Source organism: Anabrus simplex, chromosome 1 (assembly GCF_040414725.1).
Source record: "Anabrus simplex isolate iqAnaSimp1 chromosome 1, ASM4041472v1, whole genome shotgun sequence".
Taxonomy (NCBI): Eukaryota; Metazoa; Arthropoda; class Insecta; order Orthoptera; family Tettigoniidae; genus Anabrus; species Anabrus simplex.
The window spans coordinates 970,510,779-970,529,399 of record NC_090265.1 but is presented as its reverse complement, the minus strand read 5'-3'; the positions used below and the strand labels follow the sequence as shown (position 1 = coordinate 970,529,399).

Below are 18,621 nucleotides of genomic sequence, written 5' to 3'. Positions count from 1 at the left end.
ACTAGCTGTTATACCCAAGCTTTGCTATGGAATTCTCAGAAAGACTGTTCTTATAGTTTTCCCAACTGAAGTCAACATAGGTCATTACTTTGACGTCAGTATGAACGTCACGATTAAAAGTAATGCTGTCATATGAAATATTCGATAAAATGGAAAACAGCACATTTTCTCACTTTTAACGAAAAGTACTATGGTGTTGATCTAACAGTTGAAAGTTCCAGAGCTAGAATGACCAGGATATAGACAGCCGCGAACACTCCTGTGTCATTATTCAGTTTAAGTGTGCACACTGATCATTCCAATCACTGCCTTAGAGTAGGGATAGAAAAGCTGGAATACTATGATGATCCAGAGTGTTACAAACCAGCAGTATCAGAAAATTTACGAACCAGAGGAATAGCATGCTAAAGAAGAGAGAGATATACCGTAACTCCCCAGCTACTTCCTCCCAATATTCAGGCAGGCTGATAAGCCTTCCGAAAATAGTATGAACTCGTGTTCCACACGTGTGAATCGGTCAAGCACTCAGATGCCATTACTTAGCAAATGCATAGATTAATATATTGCATCAGTAATCCCATCTATCGGAGATCATGGCATCAGAATACACAAAGCACATCACAACAATGGTCAATGTAATGTTATTGTTGATCAATTTTATGAGCTTTCTATATTGCTGGCCTTCACATTCAGTTTTCTTCTGCCTCTGTGATATTAGAGTATCTAATGTAAAGTGAGTCCTCCTTTCTTTCATGACTCCCTCTTGTGTTCTTATTTAAGCGATCGTTCCTTCACGATTCTTTTTTTTTTTCTTTTCCGCCAGGTTGAGTGGCTCAGACGGTTAAGGTGCTGGCCTTCTAATCCCAACTTGGCAGGTTCGATCCTGGCTCAGTCCGGTGGTATTTGAAGGTGCTCAAATACGACAGCCCCGTGTCGGTAGATTTACTGGCACGTAAAAGAACTCCTGCGGGACTAAATTCTGGCACCTTGGCGTCTCTGAAGACCTTAAAAAGTAGTTAGTGGGACGTAAATCAAATAACATTATTATTATTATTATGATTTTTTTCTCATTCTTATAATCATCTTCACAATATAATCACCATCACCACCAATATTATTATAGTCGGTTTGGTAAAACTGAATAAGACACAAATAACCAGACATTGTACTCTCTATAACTTTTGTTATGTAGCACTTTTCGATATGGCCAATAAGATAGGTACCGCAATTAAAAATTAAATTTTTGACATCTTCCCCTAAACTACCATTTCAAACAAGGTGAACAAAAGTATTTATAGCGTAAACTGAATTTCCCTACTCCCCAACTTCACATACCAATTTTTATTAAATTCTGTTCACCTATTTTCTCGTACTTCGGCGCTCATATGGACTTAGCAAAAAAATCCAAATTCATGGATATCTCCCTTATCATAGCCGGTACAGTAAAAATGTATAAGACATAAATGATAGGAAATTTAATAACTTTAATTAGGTAGTATTTATCGATAGAGCCAATAATAACATAAATATATGAGAATTAAATTTTAGGCCTTCCCCATAACTACCATTTCACTCACATGAATACAATTATTTATGGCCTAGATTGTAGCGACTTATTCCCCGACCTTATATACCGATTTTTGTTAAATCCACTTCATCCGTTTTCTCGTGATGGGCGTACATACATACATACATACGGACACAGAAATTACAGAAAATTAAAACGTGCATTTCTCCTTGTTACTGTGGTCATGACCGGTACAGAAATATCATTCTTTTTAAATTCTGAATGTACAGGCACTCTTATTTGATTTATACTGAGATAAATTTTAAAAAGTCAGAACTGTCTCCAAATTGCTCCTAAAATCTCTAGAAAAGTCACTAGTCGTTATCATTGAAATTCTGTCACTAAATTAAAATTACCAAGAAAGAATCCATATCTAGCGACTATAAAGCGTTCCAACCTTAAATTGCAGTACAGCGTAGATGGAGCAGGCTGTTGCGAAATCGACTCGTGAAGATCACACTTGAGTATGACTCAAACAGGGCGTCACAGTACCACATTTTTCGTTTGTAATTTTAAGTTCATTCATTCATAAATTAATATTTGTAGGATGGTAAAATAAATGCAACATACCTTAATCACTGGCGTTGCTCTCAGACATTGGACGTACACTTTCTATCATTTCTGCAAGTCCTGATGTTCCCGGTTTGGATGAACTGGGTTCAGGAGATGAACTTGAGGATGATCCAGAAGATGAAGAAAGTCTTATTAAAAACTTTTCATCGTCGACATCATCCTGTAAGTCGTCTGCTTTCCACAAATCTCTTTCATTTTTCTTTACTTCTTTCACGTAATTTGCCCAACTGTCTTATGTTCTTATACACAGCAGTTATAAAATTTTCCATATCATTTTTCTTGAATGATACGTTATGATATCAGATGTAGTTTTTCACCTGGGACAGCACCATCTCAACAGGGTTTAACTCGCAGTGATAAGGCGGGAGACGTAGAATCTGCCGACCTGCCGCTTTTGCCATTCATCTATTCTCTGCTTATCATACAGAACCCTATGCTGAGAAGTGATGTGCAACAATTCTCACTCGAGCATCCCGTCCTCAATAGATATTTGTTTTTCACGTAACCACTGTACGATGTCATCTTTTCGCCAAGAAGCCACTGGCAAAGGTTCCAACCTACGAGAATGATAAGCAACATTATCCAGCACGATCACGGCACCTTCGGGAGTGTTTGGCATCAGTAGTTCCGAAAACCACTTCACATAAATTTCACCAGTCATTCCCTCGTGGGCATCCACCGTAATTTTATGGTATAAAAATGTTAGTTCAGCATTTGGAACAAAACCATGTTCATTACCCACATGGACTAAGGCAAATCACGGTCCTCGGCTTTTCGGTGGCCCAAGTTCCGAACTCACCCCTTCAATGGCGGCCTGCCATGCACTTTTCACTGTCGTATCCTTCCATTCTTTTGTCATTGTCTGCCCAATATTTATCCACGATTCATCTGTGTAAATTATAGCTTTATTTTGTGCTCTCAAATTTTTTATCTCCCTGGGATATCTGTGCCTCCAATTAATAATTTCATCAAATTCAATGAAAGCTGCTTTATTACCCCGTCTTAAATAACGGAAGCCTATATCATGTAAGAAGCGATACAACGTAGTTTTGGAAAATTGTGGCAAAGGATCTTCTCCATTTACCCGACTCAAATTCATGTTATAATTCGGGAGTATGTTAGCAAATAAAAGAGAGTGAACCACCCGACGCACTCCACTTCCACAATTTCATCATATTTAATTTTCCTTGCATTTTTCTGCCGTCCTCCTCTGTTCCCCCCCCCCCCCCCCCCCCGGGAGTTCACAAAGGTCCATGTGTGTGTGTGTGTGTGTGTGTGTGTGTGTGTGTGTGTGTGTGTGTGTGTGTGTGTGTGTGTGTGTGTTCCTTCCTTATAGCATAGATTGTTCTTTTGGAACAACCTATAGCTTTAGCTGTTTCACTGACTGTGCAGCTCATATTCATAGTCTTTCAAAAATAATCCAGGACACTCATTATAATATTGCGTTCTTTTCCCCTGAGTTTACCTACGGACAGTTTCTTTTTAATTTGACGATCCATTGTACATCCTTCTGCACTTTTTCTTCGAACTAAGAACCCCCCCCCCAGCACGACCACGAACTGACAACTACACAGACTACACAAACACAACAAACACAATCCACTTGTCCTCAAGAACTATACATTTATCACTGATCTTGTCTGGCTCCATGGCTAAATGGTTAGCGTGCTGGCCTTTGGTCCAGAGGGCTCCTGGTTCGATTCCCGTCCAGGTCAGAGATTTTAACCATCATTGATTCATTCCAATGGCTCGGGGGCTGGGTTTGTGTGCCGTCTTCAGCATTAGAATTCATCACAGGTAGGGCCCCATTCTTATAGACGCACAGGTCGCCTATGTGACGTCAACTCGAAAAACCTGCACTCGGCCTCTTCGGAGGCCACACGCCATTAAATATTTTATATATATCACTGATCTTTATTTAATCAATCTTATAATACTAATTAAATGAACACCACTGCACATGGCTGTCAGTACATTTAAAAGCTCAGCCAGCCGAGTCACTCATGAAACGTAAACAAACGAGAAGTTCTCCCTGTCATAAATTAAGAGATAATGAGATAAGGACTTGAGGTATGATTTAAAAATAACTTCCATATCCGAAGACCATTTGCTTTACTTTAACCACGCCATGATCCTTCTGCACTTTTTGTTCGAAATTAGATTCCCACGCATGAGCACGAACTCACAAACCACACAAACGAAATACACTTTCCCTCAAGAGTTGTACATGTCACTGATAAGTATTTAATCACTATTATACATACTACTGACAAAATGAGCACTGCACTGCATGCGACTGTCTGGAAATGTTAAAAGCGCATGTTTGGGAGATCACTACCGGTACTTCAGCCAGCCAGACAGACAGCCAGATGAGTCATGCAGGAAACCAAAATTCAAGGAGATATTCTTCCTGTCACAAATTAAGAACTAAGCAAGACAAGAACTTCGGGATTGTTTTAAAAATAACTACCATATCTGAAGACCATTTGCCTCACTTTGACCCCCCATGCAAATTCAATAGGAAAGACACTGGCCAGCGACTGACTTTTTCGTGCCTGCACATAAAATTCCCTGAACATGACTGAAAATAAATGCATATACTGCATTTTTTTATCATTTAAATTTAAAAATAAACTTATCTACATCGAGCTGAAATGTTTCTTTACCAGCAGTGAAAAAATTAGGAAAATAATTAATACAAAATAGGAGTTACAACATGATAAGTTCTATGCAATGAAGATTTTGCATTTGGCGAAACTTTCCATTTTTCTTCCTATTTTAATAATGTTATGTGTTTTACGTCCCACTAACTACTCTTTTACGGTTTTCGGAGACGCCGAGGTGCCGGAATTTAGTCCCGCAGGAGTTCTTTTACGTGCCAGTAAATCTACCGACACGAGGCTGACGTATTTGAGCCCCTTCAAATACCACCGGACTGAGCCAGGATCGAACTTGCCAAGTTGGGGTCAGAAGGCCAGCGCCTTAACCGTCTGAGCCACTCAGCCCGGCTCTTCTTCTTTTATGACCACATAGGATCACTTTAGTCAGTCCGTCGTTCAGGTCTCTTTGAAGGGATTGTTCGGGCTTTGCGGTGCTCCCAGTACTTCAGACGCTTCGATCTTCTTGCCCTTTCCTCAGTTGAAAATATGCGTGTTGTTGGTTTGTTTTGTGTAAGGGTAAAGCGGAGGTTTGTATTCTTGAGTTTTGTATTCAATTTTATCTTATTTGTGGTGTTTTCTGTTGTAAGGCCTATTTCCTTCAGATCCTCTCTTACTTCTCTGATCCATTTACATCCTGCTGTGGTATTTTTTGAGACGAGATTGTGTTGTACTAGTTGTTTCAGAAGTCTCGAATTCTGCATCCTCATGATATGTCCAAAGAATCCCAGTCTCCTCTTACGCATAGTATCTGTAATGGGTTCTAGCTCTTTGTACATGACTTTGTTACGTATTAACCGCCACTGTCCATCTTTCTGGTATTTTTTGTTGATGCAGGTTCTTCCAATCCTCCTTTCAATTTTCTGAAGTCTGTCACTTTGATTGTTTATTCAGGTGAAAAAGTGTTTCCCCTGGATATGTAGCTTCCGGTTTTATAACTGTTCTGTAGTGTTTTATTTTTGCATTTATTGATAGACATTTCTTTTTGTAGATATCCCATGTTAATTTTTGTGCTTTAGCTAATCTATTTGTTCTTGTTTGGATTGAGATTTTTTTTCACTTAGGTTATGTGTTATTATTTCTCCAAGATATTTAAATTGAGTTACTATTTTGATTTTATTACCATTTATGGTAACTTCTTTTAGTTGTGTTGGTTTTTGGAGCATAATTTCTGTTTTTCAAATGATATTTTGAGGCCAATTTTATTTGCAATGTTTTGAAGTTCTGATATTTGGGTTCATTGCTTCTTTTATGTCCACTGCTAGTAATGCTAAATCGTCAGCGAATCCCAGGCAGTTTGTTTTGATTTTTTGGCCAATCTTTATTTTGGGGGGGACATTTCCTAAATCATTCCCTCATTACCATTTCTAGAGCACAATTAAATAATAGTGGTGAGAGAGCATCTCGCCGCCGTAGTCCAGTTTTAATTTCAAATGTGTCTGATGTTTTACCCCTAAACTTCACTTCTGATTTGGTGTTAGAAAGAGTCAATTTTATCATGTTTATTAATTTGGGGTGCAGTCCAACGTGTCTTAAAATTTTGAACAGAGATTCTCTATGGATGCAATCATAAGCTTTCTTGAAATCTACAAATGTTATCACCATATCTCTATTTCTCCTCCTGTTATAATCCATTATCAACTTAAGACTCATGATCTGATCAGGACAGCTCCTCCAAGGTCTGAAACCTCCTTGTTATTCTCCTAGTTCTTTCTCAAGTTGTAAACTTATCCTATTAAGGATGATTATTTAAAATATTTTGTATGTTATGTCTAGCAGCGAGATTCTCCTGTAGTTATTAGGGTCAGTTTTGTCTCCTTTTTTGTGCAATGGGTGAATGAGGGCTGTTGTCCAGTGTTCTGGTTGTTGTTCTTTAATCCAGATAGAGACAAGTTGTTGATGGAGGGCAACTTTTGCTGAAGTTCCTGTATATTTCCAGATTTCCGCAAAGGTCTCATCTTCACCTGGCGCTTTGTAGTTTTTTAATTTATTCAGAGCTTGGTAGACTTCCTTTATTGTGGGGGGATTGATGTTCTCTGGTGGTGTTTTTATCAGGGTGTTGGTGTCCAAATGAAGGAGTTCTGTAGGTTCCTCACAATTTAAAAGCTTGTTGAAATATTCAGCCAAAATTTCTGCATTGCCTTTATTGTTATGAACCAGCTTACCATTTTTATCCTTCATCACTAGGGTCCGGGGTTGATATTTTTGGAGCTGCTTTCTGAAGGTTTTGTAATAGTCCCTTGATAGAGTGTTATTGAATTGTTCTTCAATTAACTGCAGTGTGTCCTTATGATGCTGTCGTTTTATTCTTCTTAAGACTTGGGTAGTTTCTTTTCTCTGTTTTACTAGAATTTGATATCTCTGATTTTTGGGACTGATGTAATAGCCATGCCCCATGTCTTTTCTCCACTGTTTCATCACATTCACTGTTCCACCATTGGTGTTTTTACGTGGTTTAATTGGAGCCAGGTCTTCTGCAATTTGTTTAAGGTTGTGTACTAAGTCTTCAAGTTTATTAGTGATTTTTATTTTTTTCAGTTGCTTTCCGGTAATTTTTGTTGTTGATTAGCTGGGTAGGATCTATTTTTCATTTAGTTTTAAGGGCATGCTTGTGCTGTCTCCTCTGGGGAGTGAGTTTAATTTTAATTTTAACTACGTAGTGATCTGAACCTGTGTCTATTCCTCGGAGGACTTTGACGTTATACATCTCTTTGTGGTGGCATTTGTCCATACAGATGTGTAGTCAGGGTGTTTCCATGTTTTAAGTTTTTGAGGTTTCCTCTTAAAACATGTAGATTTTGAGATTAAACTATGGTTTCTACACAGGTCAACTAGTCTCTCTCCATTTTTATTTTTCTTCTTGTGTGCTGGCCATTTTCAGATGATGTCACGGTATTTTCATTCTCTGCCTAGTTGAGTGTTGAAGTCGCCTATTAATAATTTTACATGGTGTTTGGGGATGTTTTCTATGGTCTGGTCCAATAGGTCCCAAAATTCTTCTGTTTATTCGTGGTCTTTTGAGGAGTTGTTTTTATCATTAGTGGGAGCATTGGCATTTATTATAGTATAGATTTTATTAGATGCTTTTAAGGTGAGCGTTGAGAGTCGTGGAGACTGTGATTTGAATTCTTGAACTGAGTTCATTATTTTAAGGCTGACCAAAAATCCTGTTCCAAATTGTGGGGTTTTCTACATCACTCTCTTCTCGGGTATACCTTTATAAAGTCTGTACCCTTGTGACTCAAAGGCATCCTGGTCAGTGTTTCTAATTTCCTGTAATCCCATGATAAAAATTTTGTGTTGGTCCATTATGTCGGTAATCACTTTTAGTTTACCGATTTGCATGAGGGAGTTTACATTGTGTGTAGAGAAGTATGTTATCTGCTTTGGTTTGATTCTTGATTTTGTCTCGTTCGTGTATGAAGTACTGGGGTATTTCCGTGCCTCCGACTTCATGGTATCTTTTAGGTGGCAGCCCACCGTATCTGAATGCTGCCTTCTCTGAACTCTTGGTTCAGCCGGTGGAGTATTCCTTAAAAGACCTTCCATGGTTGACTGTCAAGGTGTCACCTGTGTGGGACTAGGTCCCGAGCTACAACTCTGGATGCGATCCAGTGAGATGATAATGAGGCCGCTCCTCTGGAGTACGGACACCTTGTGCAGCCGCCCCTAACCTAGAGAACAGACGCTGCATAATGGATTCCAGTGGCATTTCCTCCACTGTGGGGATCATCACCCCACCTAAAGGGGTTCATCCGCACGAAGCTGTTGGCCCCCTTAGGGAGTCAGGTTATTTACCGCTGCCCAACACTCAGCGTCGGCAGTTTTACAGCTGGGTGCCAGACCAGCAAACCCTCCTCCTTTCTCATTCCGGACTTGGGACCGGACAACGGCGGTGAAACTTTCCATTATATTACCATTTTCACACTAAATAATTTTTTTAGGTTTTTTTTTGTCAACGGTATCAAATGCGCCTTGAAATTCTGTACATAACACGATATTCACACGTTTTAACCGATAACATTCTGATTTACGGATACAGTATTTTGCAAACCCGCTGAATTAGAGTAGGACAGCGTTACCTGCAAAACATGGGAGAAGGAAAGAGACGGAATTATCCCATTACTGCTGTACTGAATTTTAAGGTTGGAATGCTCTATAGTATCTAGAATCGACTAGACTGATATGAACGAACACGAACATAGCACGCGAGAACGAGAGAAGGATAACTGATATACGCGTTGCGATATACAGGTTTCAATAATCATCGCACAATCGCATACATTTCACGCATTTTTAAACGTCCATATTTCGTTTGAAAGCAACCAATGTGCGAAGGACTTCCGGACACTGGCGTAGAAGAAAAAAAGCTGAAATGGCAGGAATTGAAAACAACTGTTTGAAGTTCACAAATAATAAAAAGCTAAAATCGGGAGAAATAATAGAATAATCGGGAGGCGGGAGAGACTGTCGAAAATCAGGAGAATTGAACAGGCGGACTTATAATATTGTAATAATACTTGAGACATACGTCAACTTCAATACGGAACCAAAATGAGAATAGTTACTTGTAATCAGGAGTTTCCCGCGTAAATCGGGAAAGTTGGTAGGTATGCAATATGATAGATCACAATATCGGCTGTGAATCAAGGATTTTGAAGATGCTCTGTCATTCCCAGAGATTTGCAGAAGAAACACTGAAAAGCATAAGTCAATAATGAAAATAAATGTATTGTGACTGGGGTTGGGAAGTAACTAAAAAAAGATTAGACTGACTACAATCCTTAGCAATATCAACTATATAGAAGAGACAGGGTGAGGGCCTGTAGCCCAGTGCCATGTGTATAGTGAAATATACTAGAAGTAACATAAAGGAACAAAACTGTAGTGATTCAAGTCATTTACGGAAAGAAATATGAATAGGTTAAACACCACAGCAGGTCAGTGTGAGAAGGGGAGCAAATGAAAGAACTGACAAGGACAAATATGAAAACACAATTTTCACAATTTTGTGTAAATGGGCACATACATTTTAGTTATTAATAATAAAAATAATGTTCTAGTGACAACCCTATAATCAGGGAAGTTATAAAATAATATAAGGTTTTAGAGGAACAGTCATATTAAATGTTTATACAGTATTTAAAGGGATTGAAGATTAGAAGTAATAGCAAACCACACCACAGAAATTTGAGAGGGAAAATTATGATGATTATGATGATAACATGCAAGGTCCAAGGATCATGCATTTAATTCTAATATTGTTGTAGTTGATTTGGAATAATACTTTATTTGAAAAAAATATATTCTAACGACACTGTCATGTTGAAAAACCAGATCCCATGGATCTCCGAAGTTAAGCAACATTGAGCATTGTCACCACTTGGATGAGCAGAAAGAAACTGGCCACCTCATCACTCCGCATGATGTTAAAACTGTTCGCTCTAGCCTAGCTGGGAGCCATGACTAGGCTGCTAATGTCCATATTTAAATAAGGCACTTGGATGAATTAAATGTTCAACAACATGAAATCAGGGTAAATGTCACTTTTCTCAATCATAATTATTCTCATAATGCCTTAGTCTTTTAAATAACAATAAGGGGCGATGACCTTAGATGTTAGGCCCCTTTAAACAACAAGCATTATCATCATAAATAACAATAAAATATTCTGTATCTACATTTTGCACTCTAATTATTTTATATTCAACATAGTAATTCTTTTGAAATATGTAACAATATCATTTACTGATTAAAAGGGGCACACTGATGCAAATGTATATCCACTTGACTCCCAACTATCTTGCTGAAGGACTAATTAATTCAGGACCTATTAATATCCTGTAAATAAGAATTTTAGTGATTTACAATGAGGATTATAATATTTAACAGCAAATTCTCATTCTTAACCCGTAGAGAGCCAGTTGTTTCGTATATACACGTAAAGTGCCAACCACGATATATCGTTGTTTGGATAGCGCGCAATTCTATACGAGTTTGTACAACATGGGCCATCAAATTGCAACATTTTATGTGTCCAGTCCATAGAGAATTGTCATTAGATTTTAACTACGTCGCTAGATAGTGCGTAAATTCATTCGTTATCATGCACTGAATTTCTAAAGTCCGTGTTCATCTACGACATATGATCTCCATTACATGTAATAAATATCATTTTTGGTCCGTATTGATGATGTAGATTGAAATAATAACATTAAGTTATTTATTAGACCACCTAATCAATACAAAATCGTCTTGGATGATTTACATAAATTTGTTAGCTAAATCATCCAAGACGATTTTGTATTGATTAGGTGGTCTAATAAATAACTTAATGTTATTATTTCAATATGATCTCCATGTCGTGTGAGTAAAATGGCGACTAGCGGGAGAAGTTATTTTTGTTAACGATGACGAACTGGCTGTATATCTTAATAATTTTTAGTAAAGAAGGGGATGATGAAGACTCAGATAAGGAATTCACTCCTCCAACATGTGAGGAAGGGGAAAGTGAAAGTGTTATTTGGAGTGATAACGGCGAGTTTTCTGTAAACACTGAACCACGTGCTCATTGTCCGAGTGTAAACATTGAAAGTGGTAATGACCGTCTGAGTGACAGTATTGATGATGATGGCTGTAACAATACCCAACAGCAAAAATTTCATGTTTTCCGTGAAATTCAATTAGGTCAAGATGTAAAATACCAACCCTCATGTGATTATTATGATACTCCTGGCCCAAGACACGCCCCTTCGTCAGACGCAAACCTATAGCGTATTTTTATTTTATTTTTCACGGCTCAGTTATGGAACCTCATAACTACAGAGACAAACAGATATGAGAAATCATGTCTTGTCACCACATGCCAGAGCACAGCAGTGGCGCCCGGTTACATTAACTGATATGAAGGCTTTCATTGCTGTTTCGTTGGAAATGGGTATAGCTAGAAGGCCGAGCATATTTTATTATTGGGTAAAAAACTCCCGTTATATTCCATGGTATGGAAATATGTTCTCAAAAAACAGATTCCAATTGATCTTGAGATTCTTTCATCTTGTGAACTATGATAATCTATCACCATCTGGTCACCCTGACTACAACCCATGTGCCAGGTTCGATCCCATTGTTGGCCATGCCAATTGTATATTACGATACCACTGTACATAACTCTTAAAATACTCAAGATAAAAATGTAAAACTTTACATGTTTATTCATCTGAAATAGGACATTGCAAAGAAGTCATCAATTTATATCGTTAAGTTAAATTTTCTGGTTTTTTCTGTTTTGTTTCTGATTTTTAAATTTTGGTGTTTGAAAATTGGAATTTTTTTTTTTCAAAATACCCAAGGGCATTTTAGTGTTTTAATTTAGGCCAGCAGTAAGAGTGTGTTCTTGTTAACATTCAATAAAAATTTCAAGTCATAGTTATAGCATTTGTGAACTATTTAGTCCAGAGAGTGAGAACCTGCAAAATTCTCTAAATCTGTCTGGCACTCTTGGCATACTGTGAGCACCCGGGCCTGGCACTAAGACAGTTAATAACGGCTTGCATATTTGAAACATAAAAGAGTATAAGCTGAAATAGGAACAAAAAAAGAAGCCATGTGAAAAAATGCAGATCTTGCATGGCAAAGCATGTTGAGGGAAAGAGTAAATGCACATGCTAGTCCCACAATTGTTTCCAAGACCTTCGCGTAAAACCAAATTCCTTTTCTCAATCAAGGAAAATGGATGAATGACAAACTATACCATTCCCTTTCATATCATCCTCCAACATGCAAAGAAAATGAATATATACAATAGGCTATTTACTATACACACAACAGAGTGCAACATTGACAGTAACAATTTGACTAGTGCAACTTAAAAATTTTGTTGTTATTGCCATTTCAGAAGAGAAAAAACCAGTGAATCCTAAGGTTTAAACTCATGATACACAGAGGATTTGTTCACACTGTGTGGTATAAATGCAAATCCTTAAACACAGAAATTAAGAGTATTTTTCCTACCTAGCACTCTCAAATGTTGCAGACTGAGAAATTCCAATGGCTCCAAATCCTACACCAACCGCAAGTCCCTCTAAAAAATTAAGCACATATCTATGTCATACACTGTACATGGTTACATGAATAGATCTTAAAGAGGTTACTGTTTATGTGCCCATTTAAGATGGAACAAGTAAAGGTGTTTTTAATATACAGGAAAATAATACACAAAATTTAATAACATTACTGTGAAAAGATAGTAAATTTTGTATATACATCTTGAGAAGACACTGATTTTTTAAAAATGTTCCTTTTAAAGAGGAGGAACAGTGAACAGAATGGAAAAATGTTATCACTTCACTACCTGATAAGATGACAATTTCAATAACACACGAGTAAAAAAAAACTACACTAAGAAAAGAAAGTTGAACTAATGTGCAATTTGTAATTTAGATATAGATATAATAAACTGCATATGAATATAACCAGGAAATGATAATATTTCAGGATAGACATAAATTCAGAGAAAATTTTGCCATAGCTGCAAAGAAATTGCAAGATAACAAATCCTCAATTCATTTCATAAATATCAATGTCAATTTTAAATAAATGCTTAAAAATGCCTAACAAGTCTAGTAAGAGAATTGGTCAAATTAAAAATATTCATCATCATCATCATCATCATCATCATCATCTATTTTCCTCATACAGCTTTAGTATAATACTGTAATACAGATGCAGATAGGATTCCCTTGCAAAAAGAGTATGAGTTTGGCAGTGGACATTATTTAACAGAAACCAAACCAAATGCCATGGTGCAACAGCCCAGAAGGGGCAAGGCCTAAAAAGTGACCGCTGCTCAGCACGAAGACCTGCAGATTATGAGGTGTCATGTGGTCAGCACAACGAATCCTCTTGGCCGTTATTCTTGCCTTTCTAGACCGGGCCCGCCACCTCACCGTCAGATGGCTCCTCAATTGTAATCACGTAGGCTGAGTGGACCTCGAACCAGCCATCAGATCCAGGTAAAAATCCCTGAACAGGTCGGGAATCGAACCCGGGGCCTCCGGGTAAGGGGCAAGCGCGCTACCCCTACACCATGGGCTGGCCTAATTTAACAAATCAAAGAAAATTTGATACCGGTCAGAATGAAGGTCTTCATATTTTATTCAGAACAGTGCCTTTCGGAAAGGTGTATTCTATTATAAAATAAAGATACATTTACAGAAGGAAGTGACTGCAGGTTTGTTGTCATGGTTACAGCAGTATATTGTTGATATAATCAGCATGTGGTGAGTGATTGCAGAAAAAAAATGTACACACACATTGGAGAAAAACAAATTTTCACAGGCAGTTTTCTTGGCAGAAACACTGTCTTTCCATACTGCATAGAAGAAAGATTTTAAATAAGAAGCAGGTTGCATAATGTTGACATACAGTGATAAAAGAAGAAGCAGTATTCCGTTAATACACTCCAGTACAATTAAATATAGAAAACGTCAGAACTAGCAAATTAGAAGAAAGACAAAATATAACATTTGACAAGGTCCTGGACATGAAAAAAATTAAAGAGAAAATGAAAGAAAAAGATAAGGTTGAAAGAGCAATAAGAGCAGGAAATATTGATGAGGCCGCTACATGGCTGAAATCAACTATAATAAATGGGGCCACCACACAAGATACAAATAGGAAGGCGAGGCCATGGTTCGACAGAGAATGTTATGAACAAAGAAAATTGACACTGAAAACACTACATAAAACTAGAGAACAAATGGCAAGCGCAACCACTGAAGAATACAACGAGAATGAAAGAAATACAAGAACCTAATAAGAAAGAAGAAAAAGCAACACCTGGAAGAAGAGCATAAGAAAATAGTAGAGGAGGCAGAAGAAGACCCTTACCGAGCTCTGAGACCGAAAAAGCAGAAAATACAGCCCAACATACCCATGGAAACATGGATAGATCATATAAGAATAGTAATCTGCTCAAAAGAAACAAGACCTATGATTAAGACACCTAGGACTCCACAAGGTAATGAGATCTTCACCACGGATGAAACTGCGAGAGCGATACAGAAAATGAAGAATAACAGAGCTCCAGGAATAGATGGAATAAGAAGTGAACACTTAAAGCAAACAGCACAAGAATACCTACCGATATGGACCTCCCTTCTAAATAAATGCTTAGAGCTAGGAAGCATACCAGACGAATGGAGAAAGTCAGCAATCAAATTATACAAGGGTAAAGGAGACACAGAGAACCCAAACGCGTATATAGGAATAGCGTTGGAATCTACATCACTGAAACTCTTAACAGGAATCCTTGCCAATAGGCTGGCAGAGAAGCTAGAACCCATTCTACCAAAGGGACAGTTTGGTTTTAGAAAGGGAAGGTCCACGACTCTGGCAGTAGGAAACCTGTTGGAGCAAATAAAGCAGACGATAGAAAGGCCAAAAGGAAAACTATATGTGGTTTTTGTTGACTACTCAAAAGCCTTTGATATAGTCAACAGAAAGGTACTAATAGATAAACTGGAGGAACTGATTGGGAGAACGAGCACAACGACCCCGATATCAAATATACTGGCAGAAAATCACATACAGATACATGATGGAATAGGCATATCAGACTGGCTGCCGCAGACGAATGGTGTCCTCCAAGGCGACCCACTCAGCCCTATCCTGTTTAATGTCCTTACGTACGATGTCACCAAAGGAATGACAGGAACAAGCACATACATATACGCTGATGATATGGCCATCGCAGCGACAGATATAGATAAACTGCAAATATCGATAAACACAATATGTGAATGGCCGGAGAGAAACGACATCCAGATAAACGAAGAGAAAACGGAATTGGTAGTGTTTAGGAAGGGAGGCTCACTGAAGCAGAAAACGTCAAATGCAATGGTAAACTACTCAAGAGGGGTAACAATTTTAAATACCTAGGTATCACAATCCAAACGACAGGAAAGAGTTCCAGACTACATATAAGATCTAGAGCAGTGGCGGCCACTAGAGCTATGAATGAAATCAGAAACATCACGCAACTATCGATCAACACAGCTATGGACCTGTTTAGGCTGAAGATACTACCGGTTTTGACATATGGCCTAGAATTAGTGGGAGAATACCTCACATACAAACAGCTGGGAGAACTGGAGCGAGTAAAGGCCAGATACCTGAAGAGAATTCTAGGAGTCCCGCAGAATGTAAGATCGAGGCTAGTGTATGAGCTTACCAGGGAGACCTTCTTAATAGAGGATCTGAGATGCGAGCTCATACTTCCAGCTAGTACCAGCTTTAAACAGCTTATACAAGATCTGAATGAGAAGAAAAACAACATACCAAAGGACTTGCAAGACAGGACCTGGATGGAAGCTAATCATGCTGTGCGACACGTGACGACGAGACTGGCGATCCATGGTTTTCACCACAAGGTGTGTCGCAACAAATTATATCACGAACCAAACGACACATGTGTGTGTGAGTTATGCTTGGAACTCTGTGATAGATACCATATTATAAAATGCAGGAATAGACAGAAATCCATCGTAGCTTATAGCAAAGAAAAGTAATGTAAATGTAATGTAATGATTTCTCATTGCACGGCATGTGTGCGTTTTCAATAATAATATAATGTTGACGTACCAACACAACAACAATTATTCTCAAGGGTGTTGTACTGTCCCACGAAAGAGGCAATAGTACAACTTCACCAATAATGAACTCGGACTGTGATTTGGTATACTATAAAAAGTACTGCAGGTCATTCTGCCCCTCGAAACACTTATTTGTAATGAACCAGTTGCCATTTACATATCCAAAGAGTTACTTGTTCTGGAGGACATATTTCAAAGATAACCAGTCTGAATAATAAAACCAAACCAAACCCCATGGTGCAACAGCCCTGAAGGGCCATGGCCTACCAAGCAACAGCTGCTCAGCCCAAAGCCCTGCAGATTACGATGCGTCATGTGATCAGCACGATGAATCCTCTCGGCCGTTATTCTTAGCTTTCTAGACTAGGACCGCTATCTCCTCATCAGATAGCTTCTCAATTGTAATCATGTAGGCTGAGTGGACCTTCAACCAGCCCTCAGATCCAGGTGAAAATCTCTGACCTGGCCAAGAATCGAATCCAGGGCCTCCGGGTAAGAGACAGGCACACTACCCCTACATGGTGGGGGGTCTGAATAATTAACCTCAATATTTAACATGCAATGTACATATTTTATATCTAAATCTTGAAAAGAAACAGATTTCTTTTGAAACATTGTTTTTGAGGAGCAGGTGGAACAGTGAACAGAATGGATGAGTATTTCACTGCTTGATAAGATTAGTGTTTGTACTTGTTTAACTGTATATAAGTTATCATACTATCCTCTCAGATGCCCTGTCTGTCATGTCAACGTACCAAGTTGAAAAAATGCATTACCAAATCCTTCAAAAACTGGTGTGCGCCTTCCACCTGCGTTCAAAAATGCGAGAAAAAAAACTGAAGATATCACAGTAAGGGCAAAATCTGAAGCAAGCAGATTCACCCCAATACCTGGGCATATGTATAAGTCACTCACAAGAACAAATGTAGTTATAAAACCTAAAAAGTTGTGGTGTGGAACAACACTCTGAAGAGATTTTTGCTAGTGGCTTTACGTCACACCGACACAGATAGGTCTTATGGCGACGACGGGATAGGAAAGGTCTAGGAGTTGGAAGGAAGCGGCCGTGGCCTTAATTAAGATACAGCCCCAGCATTTGCCTGGTGTGAAAATGGGAAACCACGGAAAACCATCTTCAGTGCTGCCAACAGCGGAGATTTCGAATCCACAGTCTCCCGGATGCAAGCTCACAGCCGCGCGTCCCTAACCGCACAGCTCTGAAGAAGTTAATGTGCAGTAAATGGGTTGCATTGCAGTTATACAGCCAAGAAAGATGTGGCAAGGAACGACACCCTGAAGAAACTCACGTCCAGTAAATGGGGTGCAAACCCCACTGTCCTAAAGAGAACAAGGAGAGGCTTCTGTTTCTCAACAGTAAAATATGCTTGTCCAGCACGGAACAGATCCATTCACACCAAGAAAATTGAAGTTGCCCTAAATGAAACATGCCACATAATAACCAGCTGCATGAAAGCAACACGGACAAGCTTTATAGAACAGTAAGTCCCTCCACCAGGCATCCAAATATCAGCCCATGAATACCTAAAATATTCAAGCAGACCTTTGTTGAAAAGCACATCATATCTTTGGCAAACCTACAGGGTTTAAATCGAAAAGAAATTTGTCAGAGAGAGAAAATCAACTAAGGATAGTTACCTTAATACTAGAGAAACTACAAAGGTTCAGCCTACCGATTAATCCACAAGGACACTAAGAAATTAAAATACATTTAACAAATTTTCATATGAATTTTTAAAATGTTGCAATAAACATTTTTTGGGGGGCATTACTTTTTTAAGTCATACACATTATATGTACAATTTGGAGTGAATCTCTTAAAATCACAGTTGACCTTTCTTGCAGAACATTAGTAGGGAGGAGAAACCTTTTGAAAATATTCACAGAGAAATTTGTGATTGTCATGCCAAACAATATACCAATGACTTATCCAGTTATTCATTTTATACTTGTGCCCCAAATCATGAAAGCAAAGCTCATAGTCTTCTTCCTTTCTGTATCAAACTATTTGGACTGCTTTTCATCTAGCTCAAATCTGACTGTTGGATTAATAATGAAACCTTTGTTGGATTTGCTATCGAAGACTACAATGTCCGGTCATTTAACGGAACCCTCCGTTGACGTACTGGTTAGTTCTTCACATACTTCGAACTGT

At 38.4% G+C, this 18,621-nt stretch overlaps 1 protein-coding gene across 2 annotated transcripts in view; it reads right to left on the bottom strand.

The window, feature by feature from the left end:
* Nucleotides 1-18,621, bottom strand: part of Zip48C (Zinc/iron regulated transporter-related protein 48C) — a 348,533-nt gene that overhangs the window by 250,585 nt on the left and 79,327 nt on the right. The window contains exon 5 of one of the 2 annotated variants that reach the window (XM_067136812.2): nt 12,808-12,877. The exons of the other annotated variant lie outside the window; for it this stretch is intronic. Coding sequence (XP_066992913.1) covers nt 12,808-12,877 — 70 coding nt within the window. The remainder of the gene's footprint in view (nt 1-12,807; nt 12,878-18,621) is intronic. 2 annotated transcript variants of the gene reach the window in all.